Genomic DNA, 22,300 nt, shown 5'->3' with positions numbered 1-22,300 from the left:
TCCAAAACAGCCGGCCTTGTGTTCTTGCTGAGCTTCTCTCTCTTTCCTCCTTCCTCGACCCCCCCCCCCCCCGCCAACTCCCACCGCCTTCCCTCCCTCTCGCTGGCCTTAATTCCAAAAGCAGGCTCAGCCTGCCTGGTAAATACCAAGCCTTCCTCCACAACAGCAACCAAATAGACACCTTCGGGGATGCAGAGAAGGGCCTGGGGAGCCGGGGGGGGGGCGCGGAGGAGGGGGGGCTTCCTGAGCGTATGCAGAGCCATTTCTCCTTGGAAGAACGGGGAGGGGGGGGAATACATATATTTTAAAAATGTGCTGGGTTGGATTTTCTGTTCTGTTGCTGTTCCTCCCTGCCCTGACACACACACACACACACACACACACACACACACACACACACACACACACACACACACACACACACAGAGAGAGAGAGAGAGAGAGAGAGAGAGAGAGAGACTGAATATCAAAAGCAGAATTTGCCCTTAATTATGTGATGATAATAATACCCAGAGGTCATCCAGTCTAGCCCCAGTCAAGAAGGCCCCAGGCGGGGGGGGGGGGAGATTCGAACTCCCAACCTCCAGAGACCTAACCTCTGAGCGGTTCCATGTTAAATTGCTTTTGAGGCCTGGTGAAATCCTATCCTGCCTGCATCCTTGCCCCTAATTACAATTTTTAAAAAATTAAAGGCACCAAAATGATTCCTAGTCGAGAACTGGCAGTTTTATTTTCCTGTGACCAAATGTATGCATCTGTCCACTATATTTTGGGGGTGGGAGGATGGTGGCACTCTGTCCATGCTCAGGAGAGAGAGAGCCCTGCCTTTTTCTTTTCCTGCAGCACAGCAAGAGTGCCAGCTGTGTCTGTCCTCTCTCTCTCCCTCCCTCCCTCCCTCCCGGCAGCTGTGGGGTTTAAATATTTAATGTGCCACATTGCGTCCTAATCTTTTATTAATTACCTTATTTGCTTTGCCGAATTTGTGTCTGCACTCATCAAAGGCAGAGGGGTGGGGAAAGGAGGTGCCGAGCTGTCCGTGCGTGGCCAGGGAGGTGTGTGATGCTGCCCTCCACATCCCGGAGTGCAGCCGTTCTGGATCACTCCAGGGGGATTCGGACCAGGGTCGGCAACCTGCGGCCGACTAGCTGCGGCCAGCCCCCACTGGCATGATCACCACCGTTAAGGAGGATGAAGCTTGTAGTCCGAGCAATCCGGGGCTCTGAAGGTTTGCTACTCAATTTAAACCTCTCAGCAGAGAATACAGATTAGGAGTCTTGTACGGTGTAGCGTGTTTTCTATAAAACAGGATGGAACATATTTTAAATAGATTATAATTGGCCTTCTTGGGTGCAGGGCACGACGCATGTCAAAATCTGAATGTTTCGATTCTGCTGTCTGCGGGGACTAGAAACCTAGAGTAGCAAACTTTGTGCAGAAATATTTGTGGACAATTTGGTTCCCCGGGACTCAGAAGTAACTAGTTACAAGTAGTATTTCCTAGTTAATTTCACACTTGAGAGGTATTAGGATGCAGCAGGGTTTCTATCATTCTCTTCCTCCCCCCCCCCCCCATGCCTGTTCATATTTTGGGGAAGTATTTGCATGTGGCAATATTGGAACTGACCACTAGTGGGCACCAAAAAGCAATTTCAGAACAGACCACCTGCGGGAACCCACCATCTCTCATTAACTCCCCCGCCCCCCCGCCGGCAAATCATGGGTCCGATATAAACAAGTCGACACCCCTTCTCTAAAAGAAATTAAAATAAGAATTCTAACACCTGTCCTCTGAAGAGGCCGGCCGCAAGACTGGCAAAACGTTAGGAAGAACCACCTCCAGAACGCGGCCCGACAGCCTGAAAAAAACTACAACCACCAAAAGCAGAACATTTGTGCTTTCCAAAAAGAGTGAAAAAAAAGTCTAGGGGGTGTTGCTATCTATTTTCCTCACTCTCACGAGATTTCTGCACCCTCTAAATTTTGGCAAACTGGGGCAAAGCCTCAGTTGTTCTGCTCTACATATGGCCCTGCTCCCCCCCCCCGTCATTAGAGGTCTGGAGAACCACTACCCCAGACCTGGGACTGGCTGTTTTCCATTCCTCTCTCTCTCTCTCTCTCTCTGGCTTGTTTTCACTTCCATTCTCTTGAGTGGCAGTTTAATTATTGATGTCTTTTCAATTCCCCCCCCCCCCCCACTGATTCAGCTTCCTCACCACCACCGAACCCGCCTCTCCGCGGCTGGTTCGACTCTTGCATTAGTGATGCGCCGGGAGAGGAAGCCAACGCACTCCATCTTGACAAAGCTTTCCGGATCCACAGGCGAGGGGAAGCACTTGGCTGCGGTCAATGGAATCAAGCGCCGGTGAGGGACCAAGGAGGGGGTAAGAGGGGAGGGCAATCAGCAGAGGGACAGAATCAAGGTCAGGTTTGGGAAGGAAGGCGGGATGCGCCCATGGTGAGATCTCTGTGGACTAAGACTCGATCAGGGGTATGTATAACTTCCCAGGGTGACCACTGGGTAGATTCAAGGGCTCAGAGGTGCTCACAGGGTGGGGTGGCACCCCCTACCACAGATCCCTCATGTTAAATCCAGCCTTCATGCATTTAAACTATTAAAACTTTTTTAAAGACCTGACTGATGGGACTCCAAGCAATGAGAACGATAAACGAATCCGTATTTTCCAATGAATGCCCCACGGACGCATGAACTCCCCCAAAGCACCCACAAAGCATAATACCTTGCAATTTTACCCTTCCCCCTTGACTGTTGTGGTGCAATCCTGACGAAGAAAGGCCAGCTTCTTTGTTACCACCTTCAGAGCTTTATTTTTTCACGCCAAAGAGCGAAGTCCAAGAGCATTCCCACCGGCTGTTTTTGTTGTCTCAGACAGTCAAATTAAATAAGCCGATGTAGTACCACCATCCACCACCAGTGGTGCTCAAGAGCAGCTCATAGCAAAGAGAGGAGCTCCCTCTTGTGGTGACATAGCAAAACAAAGCTTCCTGCTTTGTAATTTTAAAAAAATGGAAGGAGAAAAGAAGCCGACGACGGAAGTATAAAAGGAGGGTACAAAAAAGAAGAAGAAGGAATTATCACATTATAACCAACCATCTGATTTCTTTATTTGAAAAGGCACAGCTATTACATCTTCAATACAGAATTTTTTTTTCTCAGTTCCTGTTAATGTAGGTCAAGTGATTAATAAACACATTAAGCAAACAAAGCTCTTCTCTTTTCATTCTTCCTTTCGCCGAAGGAATATATACAAACACGGGAGGGGGGGACACTTTTATTTTTGTCGTAAATGTTCTTATGTTAGATTGGGGGGGGGGTTAAGGAAAAAGAAGAAGAATTCAAGCTAGCGTGCAGAAAAAGAAGGGAAACCCACAGTATATTTTTTTTAAAAAAAAACCCAAAGAACAAAAAGAAACATCAACAGGGAGTTTCAAAAGAAAAGAAAAAAGACAGGCAAAAATGTATTTATTTCTTCCACCCAACGTATTCCCCTTTTCCACACAGAATCCTTAAAAAGTCATACCCACAAAGAAATTACACGAGATTCAGATTCCAGATTTACCAGGACATGGAGGGGGCCTGGGGGGGGGCAGGGAGAGAGAGCGACGGGACATCACGGGCAAAAGTGTCATGAGATTTGCAGGGAGTTACAGAACTAATATATTTATATATTTATATATATATATAAATTTTGCTTCTGTGCTACCTTAAAAACAAGATACATGCATAATGACAAAAGGTGCTGATCCTCTAAAACAGTGCTGGCAGAGGGGGGGGATGAAGAGGGAGGGGGGAGGAGAGAAAGAAGGGGTACGGTGGTGGGGATGCAGTTCAAACCAGAGGGTGAGTCTGGGTGCAGAGAGCGAGACGAAAGAATGCACTGGGAGGGGGCAGAAGAGGAATGGATGAGATCTATGATGGACAGCCTCCCCTCATCCCATTTCCAGTTTGTGCACACAAATCCCCTGCTCATCAGTAGGTGGGGCAGAGAGAAACAACAGCGTGGGTCACAGATGCGAGCGCTCGGCTGGGGAGTCCGGTTCCGTGTGGGCAGTGAGTCTTGGCCGGAACTTTGCAGGAACCTTCTAAGGCAAAGTCCCTTTGGAAAGGGGCAGGGGACTGTGAGCCTCTTGGACGGCTCCTGTAAAATCCAAAGGAAAACCCGGAGCAGATCCACTGCCCCCCTGAGCTCGGAATCACCTAGCTTTCGGCCTGGCGCTCAACCCATCTCCCGAGGTCAGACGGGTGGATGGTTGGAGGGTGAGGAAAGCATGAACTGTGGTGGAATGAAGGACCTGGCTTTTATCCTGCTTCTGGAATGTTTTTTTTTATTCTTGTGGTGCATCTTGTGAAATGCGGCAGGTTCAACAGGGTGGGGGCTTTATCCTCACCCACCTGAATGAATGTAAGCAGGGGTTGTGGCGCTTGCTGCCACATTCTTGGATTCCAATGCCCATCATCCCTCAACGATATGACACGGGAGTCTAAGAAAGGCCTTCCCCATGCCTGAAATTACGGGGGTGGGTGCGGGACAAAGTAACAGACCTCCATGCTTGGCCAGTTCAGTCCTCCTCTCTGCCGTGGGGCCTGGCCAGACACTAATCAAACACAACTACTGAAGTAACTGTTACATCACAGAACACAACCAACTTGCGGGACTACTTTTGTGTGTGTGTTGTGTGTGTGTGTTTTACTGGTCCCCTGAAAATCCATTTAGCTGCTACAAAAGAAATGAGCAGGGGGTGGGGCGGGAGCGAATCAGATATAAACTGAGTGACCCCCTCACAGTGTTTGGAAATAATTTGTTTGGGATTAATGCGTGTCGCTAACTGGCTAAAAGACCCGACAACAGGGTAAAACTGTGTGGATTGCAAAGACGAGTTTAACCCTTCTTCCACTTGATGCGTTGGGAACTGTTCAGAATATCTAGGCCGGATGAACATTTTCACAAAACAGTTAACAAATCAACCAGCGAATTAATCTGCGTAAAGCCAAAGGCCACAGACTTAAAACGGCATCAAGGGGAACGCATCATCCTGATGCCCTAAAGTTTCCAAACACTGCTCTCTTTGATGCTTAGGGCCTCAGCACATGACGTACCCCGACTGACCCCTTCCCTTTCTGGGGACACCAGGATACCAGCACAGTGCCGTATGGGCAGGGTGGGTGGGTGGGAAACATCCCGCCATGTGGGTTGCCATAAAACACCCAACTCAGTTCAGGGTCAGCCCCCTCCCTAAGAGTTAGTGCTTTAACACAAAGACCGAAACAACAGAGTGGACCACAAGCACACGAGAGGGGATGCGAGCGTTCGGCTGGGGACTCAGGTTTGTGGGGGCCGTTGGCTCTTAGTCTGAACATCGCAGGAAGGCCGGTTTTCGAGTTTGGGGGGTGGGTGGGTGGCTGGGCGGGTAGACGGAAGAGGAGAAGAGGTTAAGCCCAGCGCTCGTCCTCTCCCTTGTCCAACCTCCCTGAAAATGCACACAGACACACGACGCAGCGTAACGCAACGATTTTGGAGGGTATCGCTCATGCAAGCGGGACGAGCGTCATGGGGGAGAGAGGCGCCTTGACCTTATTGCTGCAACAGCGGGGGTGGGGAGGGGAGAAGAGACGAGGCCCCCCACAAAGCAGGGGGGACACAGATGCACCCAACCCATCTCGTTTCTGTCCCCTCACCACTCCGCTGGACAACCGCTGCCGTTCCACGAAGCGTGAATCGGAAGAAATGCTGCGTTTTAAAAAACCGATCCCTCTGCCCCACCGCCATCCCCAGCAACCCCCCCCCCCACGATCCCCACAGGAACCGTTCTAATCCGACTTCTCCCCGTCGTCGTCCTGGTGAGCGTCTCCGTCGTGGCCGTTCTTGTCTTCCTTGGCGAGGTGGGCTTGCGAGCCCAAGGCGGAGAGGGAGAGGAGCCCGGTGCTGGCGCTGACGGCAGGCAGGGAGGGGGGCTGCAACCCCACCGGCAATGGGGTCAAGGGCAGGGCCAGGGCTTGCAGCTGCGAGAGCTGGTGAGCCTGAAGCTGCTGCTGTAGAGAAGTGAAGGGGAAAAGGAAACAGCGAGGAGAGGGGTGAGCGAGGGGCCGCACACTCACCCAGCCGTCCGGCAGGGAAAGGAAAATCAATCCGACATCCGCCTTTCGGCTCATCGGTCTACGAGATCCCCCTGGTTCAGGGGCTCAGCCTGCACTGCTCGGATTGCTCTCTCTTCTTTTCAGATGATACAAAAATGTGTGAGGGTTACGGGCTCCTTCACGGAGAGCGTACACGCAGACTCGGTGGCCGAGAGGCTGTAGAAGTTGGCGTTCTGTAAAACGACGCCTCTGGAAGCATGGCAGGTTATACGCCTGGGCAGCTAGTATGGGGGGGGCTCAAGTTCGCGTCGCGGTGGCGCCGCCGGTTGTGCAGTTCACGTGGCTTTTGCACAACACACCTGTGGAAGCGCTTCGGGAAAACCACTCCACCCTGCTGCAGTTTCCCCCCCTCTACCGGGTCTACAGGGGTGCGTTATGCGCAGGTAACGGTGAAGCAGGATTTCAGCCAGGGTGTTGGTCTTACTTTCACCCTTAAACAATCTCCATTCAAGAGGGAGGTATTGGCTAGCACGTGGGACGCCAACACTAGACAAGAACCCCAAAAGACCTTTAGGGAGAGCTATAGCTGAAGGGGGCATTTCCCCACTCTTGGAGCAACCCAATAAAAGAAAACAAGCAGCCCAAGGTCACCCAGCTGCAACACTGACAGGGATCTGAACTCAAGCCCTTCCAGTCTTGATCTGGTACCCAGTTAATTTTTTTTCCCCGGTGTACCAGTGCTGCTCAGCCGATCCAAGAGGATCCTTTGGAAATTCAGTGGCCCAGGGTTCCTGGGTTTCAAAATTATTAGTTTCTGTTTGCAATTCTTCCTTTTAAAAAGAAGCTGAACAAGCAGATGCAGAAGCAGAAAGAGAGAGAGAGAGGACGTGGGGAATGAAAGAGAAATAGATTGCCTTGGAAAAGGGCAAAATGGCTGAAATCGGGAGGAGTGATCCTACTCCTGGGTTCCCCTGAATTTGGAATTCATGAGGTCATTTTTGTATCATCCATAAGAACACCCTAAGGAAACCTGGCACAGGTCAAACCCCCCCACCCCCACCCCCCGCCAAGTTCTCATAAGGAGCGCCACACACCCGAATGATGGAGTTCAGCTCTGGGGCCGTCACTTGCTTAGCTCGCTCGATGGCTCCGAGGACCTGTTGTTGGTGCTGGGAAGACAGGGGTGGGGGTGGGGAAAGAAAGCCAAAATCTGTTTAATGGATGCTGGGGATGCAAGCAAAAAAGAAAAAAAAGGCAGATACTGTACAGGGAACACATGGCCTAGCTTAAGGGAGGCCCGAGTGTAACGAGAAAGTAGAATAAAACATGGGGGCCTGCCTGGCTCACAATCTGTATTAACTCACTGATCTCCAAGTTAGTCAAGAGTCCAGATAAAGCTCATTTCCCATGATCTCCAATTCATCACCAGGAACATTATTAGCACACAGCAGGACTCCGGGGGGTGGGGGGAGGAAAGGAACTATTTTCACATGTATTACCAGAACAGGCCACTGGATGGAGCCAGAGACTATGCTAAGAATACTTGTTAGTGAAGAACACATAGCATGGCCTCTGACCCCCTCTAGTGGCCTGTTCTGGTAATGTGTGTGGGGAAAAAAAAGTCTTGGTTTTTTTCCCCTTTTCTTTTACCATTATGGAAATTAAAAACCATGCATAATAGTGAACACTATATACGGTTTTCAGCTCCCCTGGGGGTCTTGGAACCAATCCGCAATGGATATGGGGGTCCTACTGTATTAGCCAGGAGCCCTGGCCTATGCCATTTCCCATAGCGCCCCCCCCCATTCACCAGAAACATTATTAGGCTACTGGAAACATAACCCCACTCAAGTGCTCCTAGCATAGGAAGCCCTAGCAGATGTGAGAACGGAAGGGGGCTCGGGAGAGACCGTTCCCAGAGCATGATCTCTCATGCTTACCAGGGCACCCTGAACAACTACGAGTCATAGGTTCTTGAGTGTTTATTGCAATTCCGGCTTCCTGAGCCCTAGTATAAAGGACAGGGGCTTTGTGACGGAAGAAGGACAGCCGTCAAGAAGCTGGGTGTTTGCGTCGCAGGGCTCAGACACGGGATGCGCTGGCCCGATTTCAGAAGGCAGGGCAAAGCTTCTCTCCTCGTTGGCCAAAACATGGTGGACACAGACAGGGGATATCTTAGCCTTTCCAACCAGAAGATGAAAGATAAAGAAATAAAAAGCTCTACCTCTTGAGAAAGGTACGGCAAGACCTGGGCGCAAATTCCATTTAACCGCTTCACAATTTCGGCCTGAAAGAAGAAGAGGAGAGAATGGCAGGCGGGAAGAGACACCCACTTTTGAAATGTATCAGGGGGACGGGATGCTAGAAGCACAGAACCAGGGCGTTGGGAGGAACCAGCCAGAGCCTCGAGTCCGACCCCCTTCCCAAGGGGGGGGGGAAATCCAGATCCAAGCAGATCGGACAGAGGGTGGTCCCATTTCCACCTGAAGGCCCCCCACGCTGTAGCGCTCACCACCTCCCGAGGTCATGGGTCCCGTTGTCGTACTGCTCTAACAGTTAAGTTTTTTTTTTCTTGATCTTCTGCTGAAATCTGGCTCCCTGTCGCTTAAGCCCATTATGGTGTGCCCTGCGCTCTGGGAGGATCAGGAACAGATCCTGCCCCTTCTCTGGAGGACTACTTTGCAGGTCTTTGAAAAAAGCTCTCCTCTCTCCCTTCTGTCTTCTTTTCTCAAGGCTAAACAGGCCCAGTCCTTTCCAGTCTTTCCTCCTCCCAGGGCTTGGTTTCCAGCCCCCCTGATCCTCCTCCTCCTTGCCCTCCTCTGAACTTGCTCCAGTTTGTTGGCATCCTTCTTGAAGTGGGGTGTCTCCAGAAATGGACTCTAGAGAAGGCCTAACTCAGCAACACCTTAAGAAGGAATTTCTAAGGAATTATTTTGTGAATTGGACTGCTGGATACCCCAAGGGTTTTTCTATCTCTGGCTGCGGACCCAGAGGTTGGGAGTTCGAATCCCCCACAGTATCTCCTTCACAGGGACTGGACTCGATGAGGGACAGATCCCATTACTGTAAAATTCTATTTATTGATGGCGTTTTGCACAATATGAGAGGATAGGATCCTGCATTCGAGAGATGGCTTCATTTAAAATTCTGCGCAGGGCAACTGGGAAGGGAAGCGGATGCTCGGGTGGAAGGGGGGAGCAGAGGCAGCCGGGAAGCAGTGGTTTCAGCCTTTACGTTTTCTTAAAGTAAATTGTCAAGAGAAAACGCTCACCTGTTTGTGCATTTCAATATTGAGTCCGTAAGACATCTCATAATACTTCAAGTCCAAGAAGCAGAGAGTCAAGGGCGGGGGGGGGGGGAGTTAGGATTTTGAACAAGAAAAGAAAACATATATTAATTTCCTTGGCGCACCGCATAAAAAGCCTCTGAATTCTAGTCTCCCCTGCCGCCCCCCCCAAAATAAGATGCCTCCTGGAAACCCAGGAGTGAACAGTGCCCCTTCTTGGTTGCCTCCTCCCTCCCAAATCTGGGATGGGAGGTATACTGCAGCTGTCCATGGAGGCTCCTTTCTTGGTGGCTAGAGAAGTTGCAGGATACATCGACAACCCTCTCAAGGGGTGCTGTTAGTCAGCAGCTACCTGACTGCACCTAACAAATGATCTACGCTTTTGGGCCACTGCACCCATCTGAGATGAGGGGTGCTGCCAGCATGTTGAGGACTAGAAACATTTGCAGTCAAGAGGACTAGAAACTTTTTTAAAAGCAACAAAAGCTCGCGTTCTCAGAAAGCTCGGTTCCTTAAGAGGAAGCCACAAAGATGGTCCATTCCCCACTGTTCCACCCTCAGTGCTGTTCCTGCCTCCCCGCTGGACCCAACGGCCCCGTCACCCATGCAAATCTTACCATCACGTAATGGCGCTGCATTTCTGACTTCTCACTGGCAAGTTTGTCACACTCCAACTTCAGACTGCCGAGAAAAAGGAAGAGGGGGTTTTTTGCAATAGAAATCAGCTGGCCTCTAATCAACAAAAAATAAGGGTAGGGAAGGAACCGCTGATTCACTACAGGCAAATTTTATATTCATCCTTTAGAAAACAGACCCTGGCAAGGTTTTCATGAATCTGTACTGTTGGGAGTGTTTGCAACCCTGCATGCTGCTTTTAGTAGGTCTGGCTGGGAGGGACCTTTCTGGGCTGGAGCGACTGTCAATCAATCCAGCACCAACCTATCGTTCCTTTCCAGCCTCTGAACTCAAAGAGAGCCCCGCCTCTCTGCTTTTGAGCTTTTTCCTCTCTAGAGTCTGTTGCTGAAAACAGTCATGTTTGTCAGTTTGCTGTCTGACCTCTGCACTACTTACAGTTGGTTTTATTCTTTCTCCTACTAACATCTCAAAGTGAGTTACTGAGACTGCAAGGGACAGAAGGAGAAAAGGGGTGGACTACTCCGGGGACTGTGAAACTATTCTGCTCTGTGAGTCCGTGCTGTACCGCTAGAGGGATTTAACCAAAAAAAAAAAAAAAAAAAAAAATCAAAACTTTGCAACAGGGGCAACCCTATTTCTAACCTCTCCCAGCAAGTGCAAGGACTTTGCCTACCACACTTTTCTCTATTCATGAGCCAGAGGCATGTTTCGACTTTGTGCCAAATCAGATTACAAAGACGTTATGGCTGAAGCCTGAAAGAAGAAGCAAAGCGGAACAGAAAACATACCTGTGGTATTGAGCTTGAAGCAGCTGGAACTCATCTTTAATCCGGTCACAGGAATCTGATGTTGTGAATTTCAGCTGCTGAGGGAGGTGAGAGGAACCCTAGGTGTGACACAAAACGGAGAGGAAAACGTATTTTATCCACTGTTGCAGGAGTAGAATTTACAAGCTGGAGAGGGTTGGCGGAGGGTTATTGTCCGGAGCAGCATCAAAGATCAAAATAATCGCAACGATGTCCAAAAGGAGAAAAAGAAGAAGGCTTTCAAACAGCCGGGGAAAACAGCGGAAAGGATGGGCCGTTGAGAAGGTCTGCAAAGGGAACTCAGTAAAATCAATGCAGGAAGGAATGAACACAGCCCGGAAATGGACGCTAAGAAAACCAAAGTTCACAATCGTCAGTAAAAAGCAGGGAACAGAGCGGAGACGGAAAAGAAAATGTGGGATGAACACAGCTACACAATAAAAGCAAGGCTACAGTTGGTCCCGAGCAGCTTTGTTAGGAGAAGAAATATAAAACCAGCTTTGAAAATGTACACTGTACGATTGCGACGTATTCTCGGTTCTATCATAAAATGCTGGACTTCGACCCAGGCGATGGTAAAAAAAAAGATAGAACCATTTCACGTGTGGGTTTAAATCAAACTCAGGGGCATTCGCACAGAGGGCTACACGAAAGAGAGAAGCTTATAGAAAGGTGGGTTTAAAGCAGTAAGCTGAAAATTTCTTTGGTCAAGAGGGTGATTGAGGAAGAAGTACTGACGTGAAAAAAACAGTGAGGAAGAAAACATCATGACGTCTCAAATGAGGACAGTCATAATGCTTGACTCATATAATGAGAAATGAACTGCCAGGATTGTTACAGCTGATCATTCATGATAAAAATAAACAGTGAAAGACTTCAGGAAGGAGAAAAGCTTTTAGGGTAAGGAAGGGGGAGTTTGATTCCCCACTGGGCAGGGGCTGGACTCGATAATTCCTTCCAGTTCTGCAGTTCTAAGATGATGGCGATGATGATGATGATTGCAATGCAGCATCCTCATGTTAAGCTGTCATATCCAGCATCAGTAAAGCCACAATAACCTCCATCCAGATATTTAAAAAGGCAGCTGTAAATTGCAGGATGATATAACAAGCTGGGTATTAAAAGAGTGATCATTTCCCTCACTTAAAAAAAAAAAAGTTAAAATCTCTATTTTTGTTTCAAAACAGGACACACGCCTCCCTAAAACACTTAAAATATCAGCGGCTTGGCAGAAGCACCAGCCTGTCTTTGAGAATCACTGACTAGCAGCCATTTCATCTGGCAGATCATAAAGTCTGTGTCGTAATACATATGTTCATCTACAAGATTCCACAGGATTCTTCGTCACTTCAGATGCTGCCAGCAGTAGGTGAGGGGATTAAATAAATTATTCTGGGTATAAAACAAGGGAGGTGCTTGAAATTGACCAGACTCAGGTAATCCAGAGAGGGAAGGTGGGAAACCCTGTCAATTTCACCTTCAGGATTGAAATTGACAAGACACCAAGATCTGGTGAGCTTTTCACCTAGAGAGAACGGGGCTTTGTGAGATCTGAGATGCAGGACGGCACAGTGGTTAGAGCCTCAGGCTACCAATTTGGGAGACCTGTGTTCAAACCCCGCTCCCCTTTGTCACTGTGACAATAAACTGGGAAGGAGCACAGCCCAAATTCACCACCTTCAACTTGTCCCAAGGAAAACTGAACTTAAGAACCATTTATGGATGGATTATTAATTACAATTAACCTCCACTCTATACCGTTTTGAGAAAACTGGGCCCCCTCTTGCTCCCCTCAATTGATACCCAGTATCTGTCTATCCTTGATGAACTTCGGAAGGAGCGTTTCATCATGGTTCGAAAATGGGAGTGTGATTTGATTGAGCATTCAAGACGTCCCAGACGCTGACCAACATGCACTGGGCCAGTCATCTCAATCCAGAAACTCTACGTTATAGCAGTTATGCTCCCCCCCCCACATTTCCCACTCATACTGAAGTTCTTAAGTCTGGCAAATTTATTAGAGGCAGTCCCGATGCACAAAGGCCCGGATGTGGTGTAAGGATGTGTCTGTTCCTATCCAAATTAGGTATGAACGATGAGGACTAGATGCTTAACTTGATTATTTTGGGTCCAGGTGGCCTTATACTGCAGGGGTCTTCCAAGGACATTATTCTGTGCTTTTATGATCATGGCTTAGGAATGTAATCATTTCCCAGGGTCAATTCCAAATATTTCCAAAAAAGACTCGCATCTCTAGTCTAGGAGGCCTGCTGTCATTTGGGATAAAGCAAGGTTGCACAAATTGGGGGGGAAAAACCAACAACTCGCTAGCTGTCCTTCCAGGCCCGTGACATTCTCTGCTCCCTTTTTCTATGGGAATTTTTTTTAAAAAAAATCTCCCTGTAGCCTCCAGACAGTGTTGATTTGCCTTTGAAATAGGTCACAGCTCCCTTCGGCATGGTTTCGCATCCCAGAATACCCATCTTTAATTTAAAAATCTGGAAGTGGATATCTAGGCAGTTTTGGTTTCACACGGTATGCTTCTTTGCAGGTTTTTTGGGGGGAGGGGAGTCCTACATGTCCACGGCCCTTTCCGGAGGATCCCAGCTACAAACAATATCAAACAGCAAACAGGCAGGTGGTGTATGTTCATTTATTAGTACACTTTCAAATTAAAACAAATAATCTGTTAATTGTAATTATTTAATTTAATTACAAGCTGCCTTGACACTCATTCTGCCAGGACAGGCAGAATAGACCTCAAATAAATTGTTCTGGGTGGCATCGCTTAAAGGTCCCGAAGCCACCTTGATCTTCGTGTGTGTGTGTGTGTGTGTGTGTGTGTGTGTGTGTGTGTGTGTGTGTGTGTGTGTGTGTGTGTGTGTGTGTGTGTGTGTGTGTGTGTGTGTTGTGAAGTTCCAGATTTCAATTTTTTTTTTCAAATTCCGACCCCCAACTTTCAAAAGTCCCTGCAGGTGGAAATCTAGCAAATCAGGGGAGCAACTGAACCTTTCTCCCTGACAAGCTACTTTTCTACGGGAAGGGAGTTTGACATTTTCATTTTTCTGGGATTTGTACAGGTCATTTAATAATAAAAAAAATTAAATCTTGGCATACATAGGTGTGGAAAAATGGAAATTTTATTTGACAAACGCATACAAATAGGAGCCACGCTGGACCGTTAAAACTATATACCCTGAGACGAAGTAACATTTTTTTCCCTTATGCAAACTTTTAAAAGTGGATAAATAGTATTCTCCTATCTAGTATACAGTTTCACTGTGAGAGATACTATGTTATATCTTTTTACTGTATTAAACATTTGTTTTAGTTCTAGTCTGCCTGTCCTGGCAGAATGAGTGTCAAGGCAGCTTGTAATTAAATTAAACAATTACAATTAACACATTATTTGTTTTAATTTGAAAGCATACTAATAAAAGAACATACAGCACCTGCCTGAAGTTTATTTGATGTATAAATAAATGTAACATGGAAGACTTTGCAAAGTCTTGTTGTTTTCATTTTTTTTAAAAAAAAATAACAGTACTTGAGGGGAAAAATTGAAAAGAAAGAGGAAATCATCCAAAGGTTTCAGGTTACTCTAAGCTTTGCATGTTCTAGATCAGGAGGAGAAAACCTAGAACTCTTTGGATGAGGACTGGGGAACTCATGGTCTTCCCATACTCCACAAATTACTGGGGTGAATGGGATTTGGAATAGAAAAGGGGCCAGTGTTTCCTTTGGCTCTAGATAGTTTGGGCCTAACACTCCCCTTAGCCTCAGGCCCTCCTGCTGTGCTCACTGGGGCTGATGGAGGTTGTAGTCCATTGCCAATTGGAAGAGACTGGGTTCCCTGCTTTGACACAGCACCGGCCCCTATGTTACTCCAACAAGGATTCCACAACCCATCCTCCACCATCTCTCTCTCTCTCTCTCTGTCTGCCCCATTTAAACTCCTCATTTCCGACAGCCTCCTTAGGGGCAGGATGAGGGCCTAAGCAGAACGGCGGGCCGAGAAGGAATGCCTCACCCCTACCCATTTGCTCGGGTCAAGATTTATCCATCATCCTCTCCTCCCTGCTCTTTCGTCCCTCAGCTCAGAGGCATTACTTTCTTCTTAACTGGGGGGGGGGGAGAGAATTCTGGGAGTTGTAGTCCCGGAAAACAGAACTGGTCCAAAATCCAGGTTCTCCAGCAAGCCTGGGAGAACCTGGATTCTCCTGGATCCTCTCGGATCCTCCAGGAACCTCCTCTCCTCTCCGATCCAGATCCCGCAAGGCCCTCCGTGGCCAGGCCTAGCTTTCTTGCCTCTTCCCCGGGTACCGCGGAACACCGTTCCCCCTCGAGAAGGCCACCCGCGAAAACTTCCTCACCCCGAAGCCCCCAAACACCACCCCCTCTGAGAAGGGATCGGCGAAATGGGGGGGGGGGCTCTCTGTTTCTCCCTCAGGCGGCCTGCCTTCAGGACAGCCTCCTTCCCTACTGGTAGAATCGCCCTTCCTCCAACTTTTTGGAGGAATTAATTAATTCCTATTTATTTTTTCGGGGGGGGGGGGAGGAATCACCCTCCCGGTCTCCCGTCTGCCTTCAGCAAATGTTCCTCTGAACCCCCAAACCCCGGTTTGTTTACATACAGATCTCTTCCCCAGCTGGCTTCCCCTCCCCCATAGAGCACCCCAAACCCCCCTCGCTCCTCCGCCGTCAACCGATCCCCCCTCCTGCCCTGCACCCCCTTCCTTGCCCCTCCCCCCCCAGCCCCCCTCCCCCAAAGCACCCCGACTCCCTTCTCTTCCCCCCCTTCCTTCCGCTGCCTTTGCCGGACCCGATCCCCCTCTCCTCCTCAGGAGGAAAGACGCCAAGGACGACGCCTCCTCCTTCTCTTGAGCCTCCCCCCGAAATTTTCCTTGGACACCTTCCCCCCCCCTTTTAAGCAACCCCCCCCGATTCCTCACCGAATGCCGGCTTTGAGGAAACATCATATCAGGCGGCGGCGGCGTGGCTCCGAATCCGCTCCGAATCGACTCCGGATCGGCTCCTTCTCCTGCCGCAGAGCCGGAGTGTGACGGCAGCGGTCTTTGTGAGCCCCCGGGTGCCTGGCCGCCTCGCCTTCTCTGGCTGCCCTCCTTCTTGGGCGGCGGGGGGGGGAGGGAGAGGAGGCGGGGGGGAAGGCGAGCAAGAGGGTCCCCGACGGGCCCCCTTTTTTTGAGGGGGGGGATCGCCCCGACCGACGCGAGCCCCCGGAGGGGGGGGTGGGCGCGCGCGCGCGCGCAAAGCGGCAGAGAAACCCCCGGCGGTTTGCGCTTTTACGCGCGGCTGTGCGCAAAAGCGCAGGAAAGGCGAGGCCGAGCGGGGAGACCCCTAAAAAAAGAAGGGGGAAAAGGGGGCAGCGCCGGGGGGGGGGAGAGAGAGAGAAGCGGGGAAATAGAGGGGGGGTGTCGTCTCCCAGAAAGGAAGAGGGCCTGATCCTGCTCTCCCGGGCTCGGGGCTCGGCTTCTCTATCCGGCGGGCCCGGGCGCCTGCAGGCCCGCGAAAGAAGCGCGGGGATCTGGAAGGGGGGGGGGGGGCGTCCCGGCCTGGTCTGGGCGTCCCGGCCCTGCCTCGCCTTTTGTTTAATGGCGGCTGCCTTTCCTCTCTCTTCCGCGGCGCCGCTCCGCCCGCCTTCCCAGCTCCCGCCGCCGCAGCACCACCTGCTGCTCCGCTACCGCATTTCCAAAGGGTCGCCCCCCCAGTTCCCCGCCTCCCTCGCCGCACGCTCCTCGCCTCCCTCCCTCCCTCCCTTACCCGGATCTCTCTCTCTCTCCCCCCCCACCTTGTCCTTCGACCTCCTCCCCCTTCCCGGGCGTCCCTTCTTTCTCTTCCCCCCCCGGAGCCCTGGGTTCGAATCCTCCACCCCCCCACCCGCCACCCCACCCCAGAAGAGACCACCCGGCGCCTGGCGGAATTCTTGGGAGGCAGCGCCAGGAAAAGTCGGCGGGACGGCGGCGGCGCGGGGGGGGTTTATACAGGCAAGGAAGGAAGAGAGGAGAAAAAGCGACACGAAGACCTGTGGGGTCAGAAGAAAGCGTCAGATGCCGAGGAGAGCTGTTAGAACAACCGCAACCATCATCTTCGAAGACCCCTAGATATAATCCAGTCCATCCCCTGTCAACGAGGCTCTGTGGGGGATTCCACATCCTCGCCTCCTGAACCCCACTGAGCTATCCAGTAGCAAACATTAAATTTAATATAATTTAATTTCATTTACAATTATTATTAATGATCATAATCGAGAGCAGCAGAGCCCCTGCTAAGGAGGCCCACTGGGGAATGCAAATTCCCAACCTTTGGCTCCGCAGCCAGAAACATAAGCTTAACGGTCATGGACAGATCATCATCATCTTCGCATTGATGAGCTGGAAGAGACCCTTAAGGATCATCCAGTCCCGCCCCTGTCAAGGAGCCCCGTGGGGGATTCAAATTCCCAACCTCTGGCTCCGCAGCCAGGGGCCTAAACCAATCCTCAGCATCATGCAGACCCATCACATCGCTTTTCTATAAGCATTTAGTTGTGCGAAGTCACTTCCAACTCGGGTGTTCTATGAACGCGTCCTCTTCAGAAGATCCTTCTGTTAACGGCCCTGCTCCACTCTTGCAAACCCAGAGTCGTGGTTTCCTGTGGTGCGTCAACCCATCACGCCTTAGGTCCTCCTCTTTTCCTGCTGCCCTTGACTTTTCACAGCATGGTCATCTTCTCCATGAGTCTTGTCTATTCAGGATGTGCTCCAAGTACGGCAACCTCTGTTTAGTCATTTTCTAGAAGTGAGTTCAGGCTTGACCGGATGTGGGACCCCCTTTCTTGTCTGTAAAACTCCCCTCCAGCACTATGTTTCAAATGAATTTACTGTTTCCCCACCAGTTTTCTTCACTGTCCAGCTTTCACATTACTTGATGATGAAGAAGATCAAATAAATATCTTATGGGATGTCGGGATCACCAGATACAGTACCGTGTTCCCTCAAAAATAAGACAGGGTCTTATATTAATTTTTGCTCCAAAAATACATTAGGGCTTATTTTCGGGGGATGCTTTATATTTTTCATGTACAACCATCTACATTTATTCAAAGACAGTCCTGTCATCTTCTGGTTGCTGCTGCAAGGGTGGAGGCCGGGCTTTCACTTAACATGGGGCTTATTTTTGGTGTAGGGCTTCTATTACAGGCATCCTGAAAAATCATAGTAGGTCTTATTTTCGGGGAAACAGGGTAGTGATAGAATTAAGAAAGGTCAAGATCATTGACGTTGCAATTCCAGGGGATGCCCGAGTTGAAAATAAAGAATGGGAAAAACTAACCAAGGGCAGAGACCAGGTCATCGAAACATCTTGTTCATGAATGAAACCCACTTCAGGGGTCCCCGTCGTCATCGGGGCTTTGGGAACTATCTCCAGAAATTCCACACAGTGCTGTAAGCAGCTGCAGATCTCAGAAATTACACCACCATCAGAGCTATTAAAAATGGCAATATGAGGGACAACCTACCTCCTGCGTTGATATTCAACAGGTACTTAGGTTTCTGGTAAAAACTTGTGTCTGTCATGTAATTCCAGTCAATGTTTGTATAATTTGGATAGACTGTGCCTGCTGTTTTTGAATAATACTGTAATTGCCTGCCATCAAGTCAGTTCTTTTTTAATTATTTTTATTCATGCATACAAAACAACAAAGTAAAACAAAACAGAAACAACAACAAAACAAACCATCTGTACTACATCTATAGATCTGAGTTTTCGCCGCCACCTAGGAGTTCATCTAATATCATCAACGGGTTCTTCGCCACATTCTTTTCTTCCCCTCGTTTCCTGACTCTTTTCTGGACCCATTTTGACACCAGCTTCCCTTTACAACATGTCTCGGTTGGTCCCGTGATGCCTCTGAAAGCATGTCTGGTTCTGCAGTGGCCGATAGTTTCCTGAGTAGCTCCTCCGTCCCTGGTATTTCTCCATTCTTCCATCAAGTCAGTTCTGATGGATGGCGACCCTTTCCCAGGGTTTTCCCAGGGAGAGGAGCTGCTCAGAAGTGATTCCCTTCTTCTGGGATGGTGCATCTGGCCCAAGGCCATTCAGGCTGGCTCTTCTCTCTGGAGAGGCACCATGGGGGAATCGAACTCACAGCCTCTGACTCCGCAGCCAGAGACCTCAACCTCCTGAGCAATCCAGCTAGTTTCGTAATTGGAAAATACCGTCATATCTTCGGCTTAATGTGGTAACCACTCTGGAAAGTCTACATGGAATGAAGGAATACACAGAATAGTTTTGTAGTCTTTCCAGGATAAGTTTTTGCCGATTTTAAATCGCTCAGCTGCAATGCAGGTAGATCCGAATGAGCAGATTATAATCTGGGAAATCCTGCGCTGTTTAGCCTAAAGGCACCACTAGATTCTCTTTTTTTGCTAACTTGGCTACTTCTCGGGAAATCCCATGTAAAGTCCCCTTGACTGTGAAAGTCTTCTAAGGAGCTTAGATAGAATCTGCCTTCATTTGCTTATAGTGGGGCTGTTAAAACTTGTCAGCTGTTCTGAATGCCTTTCCTTTTTATAGGTTTCTTGTTTCTAACACCTTCCATTTTAATTTTAAATCTTAGAGTTCAGTACGGCACAGCCGGAAGGAACCCTAAAGGTCATCCAGTCCAGCCCCTGTCTGGGAGGCCAAGTGGGGGATTCGAACTCCCAACCTCTGGCTACATCATCAGAGGCCTCAACCCCTGAGTGACCCAGGAGTTCTACCTTGCCATTTTGAAATTGTTTCCAAACCTCAAAATGGGAAAAGTCACCGTTGGAGCCTCAAGGTGACTCAGAAAGGGCGGTTTGAGGAATGGATTTAATACAGAAACATTTCAACCAGGCAGCCTCTGAATGCCCGTGGTGGGGGTGGCTGTTCTCAGCAGCGCTGTGTTTCTTGTCCTCCCCTTTGGGTACTTGTTCTTAAAAAAATAAAATTACTCTTCTGAGCATGAAGTCGGGGCCGATCTCTCTGGCGTCCAGGCCGCCGACCCACCCCCTGTTTGCGATTGAACTTACGGTAATTTGTTTAGGACCTGGCTGTGAGGCGTTAATGCAAAGGCACCCTGGCCTCATGAGGACCCGTCAAGAGAATGTCCATAGTTTTTGAAAGAAAGGAAGGAAGGAAGGAAGGAAGGAAGGAAGGAAGGAAGGAAGGAAGGAAGGAAGGAAGGAAGGAAGGAAGGAAGGAAGGAAGGAAGGAAGGAAGGAAGGAAGGAAGGAAGGAAGGAAGGAAGGAAGGAAGGAAGGAAGGAAGGAAGGAAGGAAGGATGGATGGATGGATGGATGGATGGATGGATGGATGGATGGATGGATGGATGGATGGATGGATGGATGGATGGATAGCAGAAGGTACGAAGAAAGATATAAAGGAAGGAAGGAAAATATATAGAGAGGGAGGAAGAAAGAAAGATATAGAGAGAGGAAGGAAGGAAGAAAGAAAAATATAGAGAGAGGAAGGAAAGAAGGAAGGAAGGAAGGAGAAAGGGAGGGAGGGAGGGAAGGAAGTCTGAAGAAGCCTCCAGAAACAATCCCGTTTTAATAAAAAGGATTTGTAAATTATTCAGAATATCTTCCATTCCACACACCTTCTCCTCTTTTACATCCTGCTCTTAGATCAGAGAGGAAAAGATTTCCCATGGCTCTCAGATGTGTGTAAGACAAGTGTTGTGTCATCACGGTGTCTGGGCACGCACACCCATACACACCCACACGGGGATCATAAAGTCTGGGTACTACTTTTCTCTTTTTGCCTCCCGGGTTGCTTCGGCTCACTATGACCTTGGGTGTCATCCCTTGTCATACTGCATTTGAATGCTTCTCAGAGGTTTGAAAGAACTGACTTGTAGTTCCAAAAAAGTAAGTTTTCCATGTCCTGTTCCTTAGATACAACATATGCTTTTTTGCTTCTGTTTTTTGAAGGTCCAACCACCATTAGAAACCCTAGAAAGGACAACTATGCCAGGATAAATTAAAGACAGTAGGAAAAGAGGAAGCCTGGACATGAGATGAATTGATCCCATGAAGGAAGCCGCAGCCTTGAGTTTGCAAGACCTGAACCGGGGAAAGTTAATGATAGAATCTTTACTTAATAGGAATGGTCAGAAATCCTGTTGCTCACATATGCCTGCATAAGTGCCTTGGTTTAAATCCCAGGAGAAAAACTGCTGTTAATCAAGGAGTGTGCACTTCTGTCTCCCTCACTGTGCACCAGTCGAGGGACTTGGAACTCATTTGGGAATGTGAGCGGCAACTCATTAACTTAATTCACTGCTATGATTTACGCCATTGTACATATTCTGGGATATATAAGCGATAGGATTCTGATCAACAGATGACTAATCGTAGAAGCCGTGCATTCATGTTGAACTGATTATAATTTAAATAACAAATTAATAATGATATGAAACCCTGTAAAATACTGTTCCTGTTAAATAAAATAATATAATAATAGAGGAATAATACAAAACAGTAAAAAGCTATTCATGTTGAATAAATGATAATCATTGTAATAGTAGTGATAACAGATCAATAAGAAGAAAGAGGGTAAAATATGATTAGTATTGAATAAATAGTAATAATCGATGTATAAGCATCAGCAATAAGGGAAATGTATCCTTCTGGAACTAACACAGAGGAGAAAAAAGAAGAAAGGGAGTAAATGAAAAGTTGCATAAACATTAAGAATAACAATATTGGTGTTGAACAGATATAAACAGGAATGAAGAAGACAGAATAATATCCTAATGTTGAAGAAAAGGAAATAATAAATAAATCAGAAACAAAGAAAATGTGTTATTGAGTTATTATCAATTTGTTGAATTCTGTTTAAATGCAGAGTTTTTATTTTTAATGGGTGACTGGTTTTATTGTATTTACTGTGGATTGTAATTTTGTATTGTTGATTTTAATAGCAATTTGATGGGTTGTGTGAATGAATGAATGAATGAATGAATGAAATTGATAAAATAAATAAAATAAAATCATGGCTGCCAATATACATTCAGGTGGTCAGAGATTAACTGTTTCATAGTTCCTCTCCTGTCTAACCTCCACGGATGCAGCCCCCTCTCCCTGCTATCTCAAATGCTTAATTAATTAACAAGTGCTCAGAAAGGACTTATTGGACATTTTTGTGACTCTTGGAACTTTTTGACAATTCTTTTGCTATCGGCAATAGAAGAGGGAGAACATTGAACCGCTCAGGATCACTGATTTTAAAATTCTGGGGTTCCCCCCCCCCGTCTTTTGGCTTGGGTGACACTTTATTTATTATTATTTTATTTAAAATCCTGAGATGCCATTTTGCCCCACGGGATCGGATGTGAGGGGGTGGGTGTCTGGGGAATAAACCCATCGGGCTGCAAGGCAAAGCAGGCCACCCCATGGAAGAAGTCAAGGGGGAGAGAGAAGGATCTTTCACAAATCATTCCACCTTGAT

General features: G+C 48.3%; 1 protein-coding gene and 1 long non-coding RNA gene across 3 annotated transcripts; one reads left to right on the top strand and one right to left on the bottom strand.

Moving 5' to 3' along the window:
• Positions 1-3,090: 3,090 nt before the first annotated feature.
• TLE5 (TLE family member 5, transcriptional modulator) lies at positions 3,091-16,519 on the bottom strand. 2 transcript variants are annotated; one of them, XM_072978188.2, is made up of 7 exons: positions 15,775-16,519; positions 10,805-10,902; positions 9,998-10,061; positions 9,366-9,410; positions 8,319-8,381; positions 7,189-7,263; positions 3,091-6,046 (listed from the first exon to the last, which is right to left on the bottom strand). In XM_072978188.2, the coding sequence occupies exons 1-7, from the start codon at positions 15,799-15,801 to the stop codon at positions 5,828-5,830; spliced, it is 591 nt and encodes a 196-aa protein (XP_072834289.1). In that variant the 5' UTR covers positions 15,802-16,519; the 3' UTR covers positions 3,091-5,827. The 2 variants fall into 2 exon arrangements, with proteins under 2 accessions (XP_072834289.1, XP_072834288.1); XM_072978187.2 differs by having other exon boundaries at positions 3,091-6,049; positions 15,775-16,513.
• Positions 16,520-16,637: 118 nt separating this feature from the next.
• Positions 16,638-22,261, top strand: LOC144583985 (uncharacterized). Its single transcript, XR_013537944.1, has 2 exons — positions 16,638-18,363; positions 19,443-22,261. It is a non-coding gene; the product is annotated as an uncharacterized LOC144583985 (long non-coding RNA).
• The last annotated feature ends 39 nt before the right edge of the window (positions 22,262-22,300 follow it).

The sequence above is a fragment of the Pogona vitticeps genome, chromosome 7 (genome assembly GCF_051106095.1).
Source record: "Pogona vitticeps strain Pit_001003342236 chromosome 7, PviZW2.1, whole genome shotgun sequence".
Lineage (NCBI taxonomy): Eukaryota > Metazoa > Chordata > Lepidosauria > Squamata > Agamidae > Pogona > Pogona vitticeps.
This window is presented reverse-complemented; position numbering and strand designations above follow the sequence as displayed.

What these genes read in the sequence shown, in the direction of transcription:
- TLE5 (XM_072978187.2), bottom strand. Translation starts at nt 15,801, where the DNA reads ATGATGTTTCCTCAAAGCCGGCATTCG. An exon ending in TGCAGCGCCATTACGTGATG is followed by an intron (nt 9,411 to 9,997) that starts GTAAGATTTGCA and finishes TTGGACTTGAAG; the next exon opens with TATTATGAGATGTCTTACGG. An exon ending in ATATTGAAATGCACAAACAG is followed by an intron (nt 8,382 to 9,365) that starts GTGAGCGTTTTC and finishes TTCTTCTTTCAG; the next exon opens with GCCGAAATTGTGAAGCGGTT.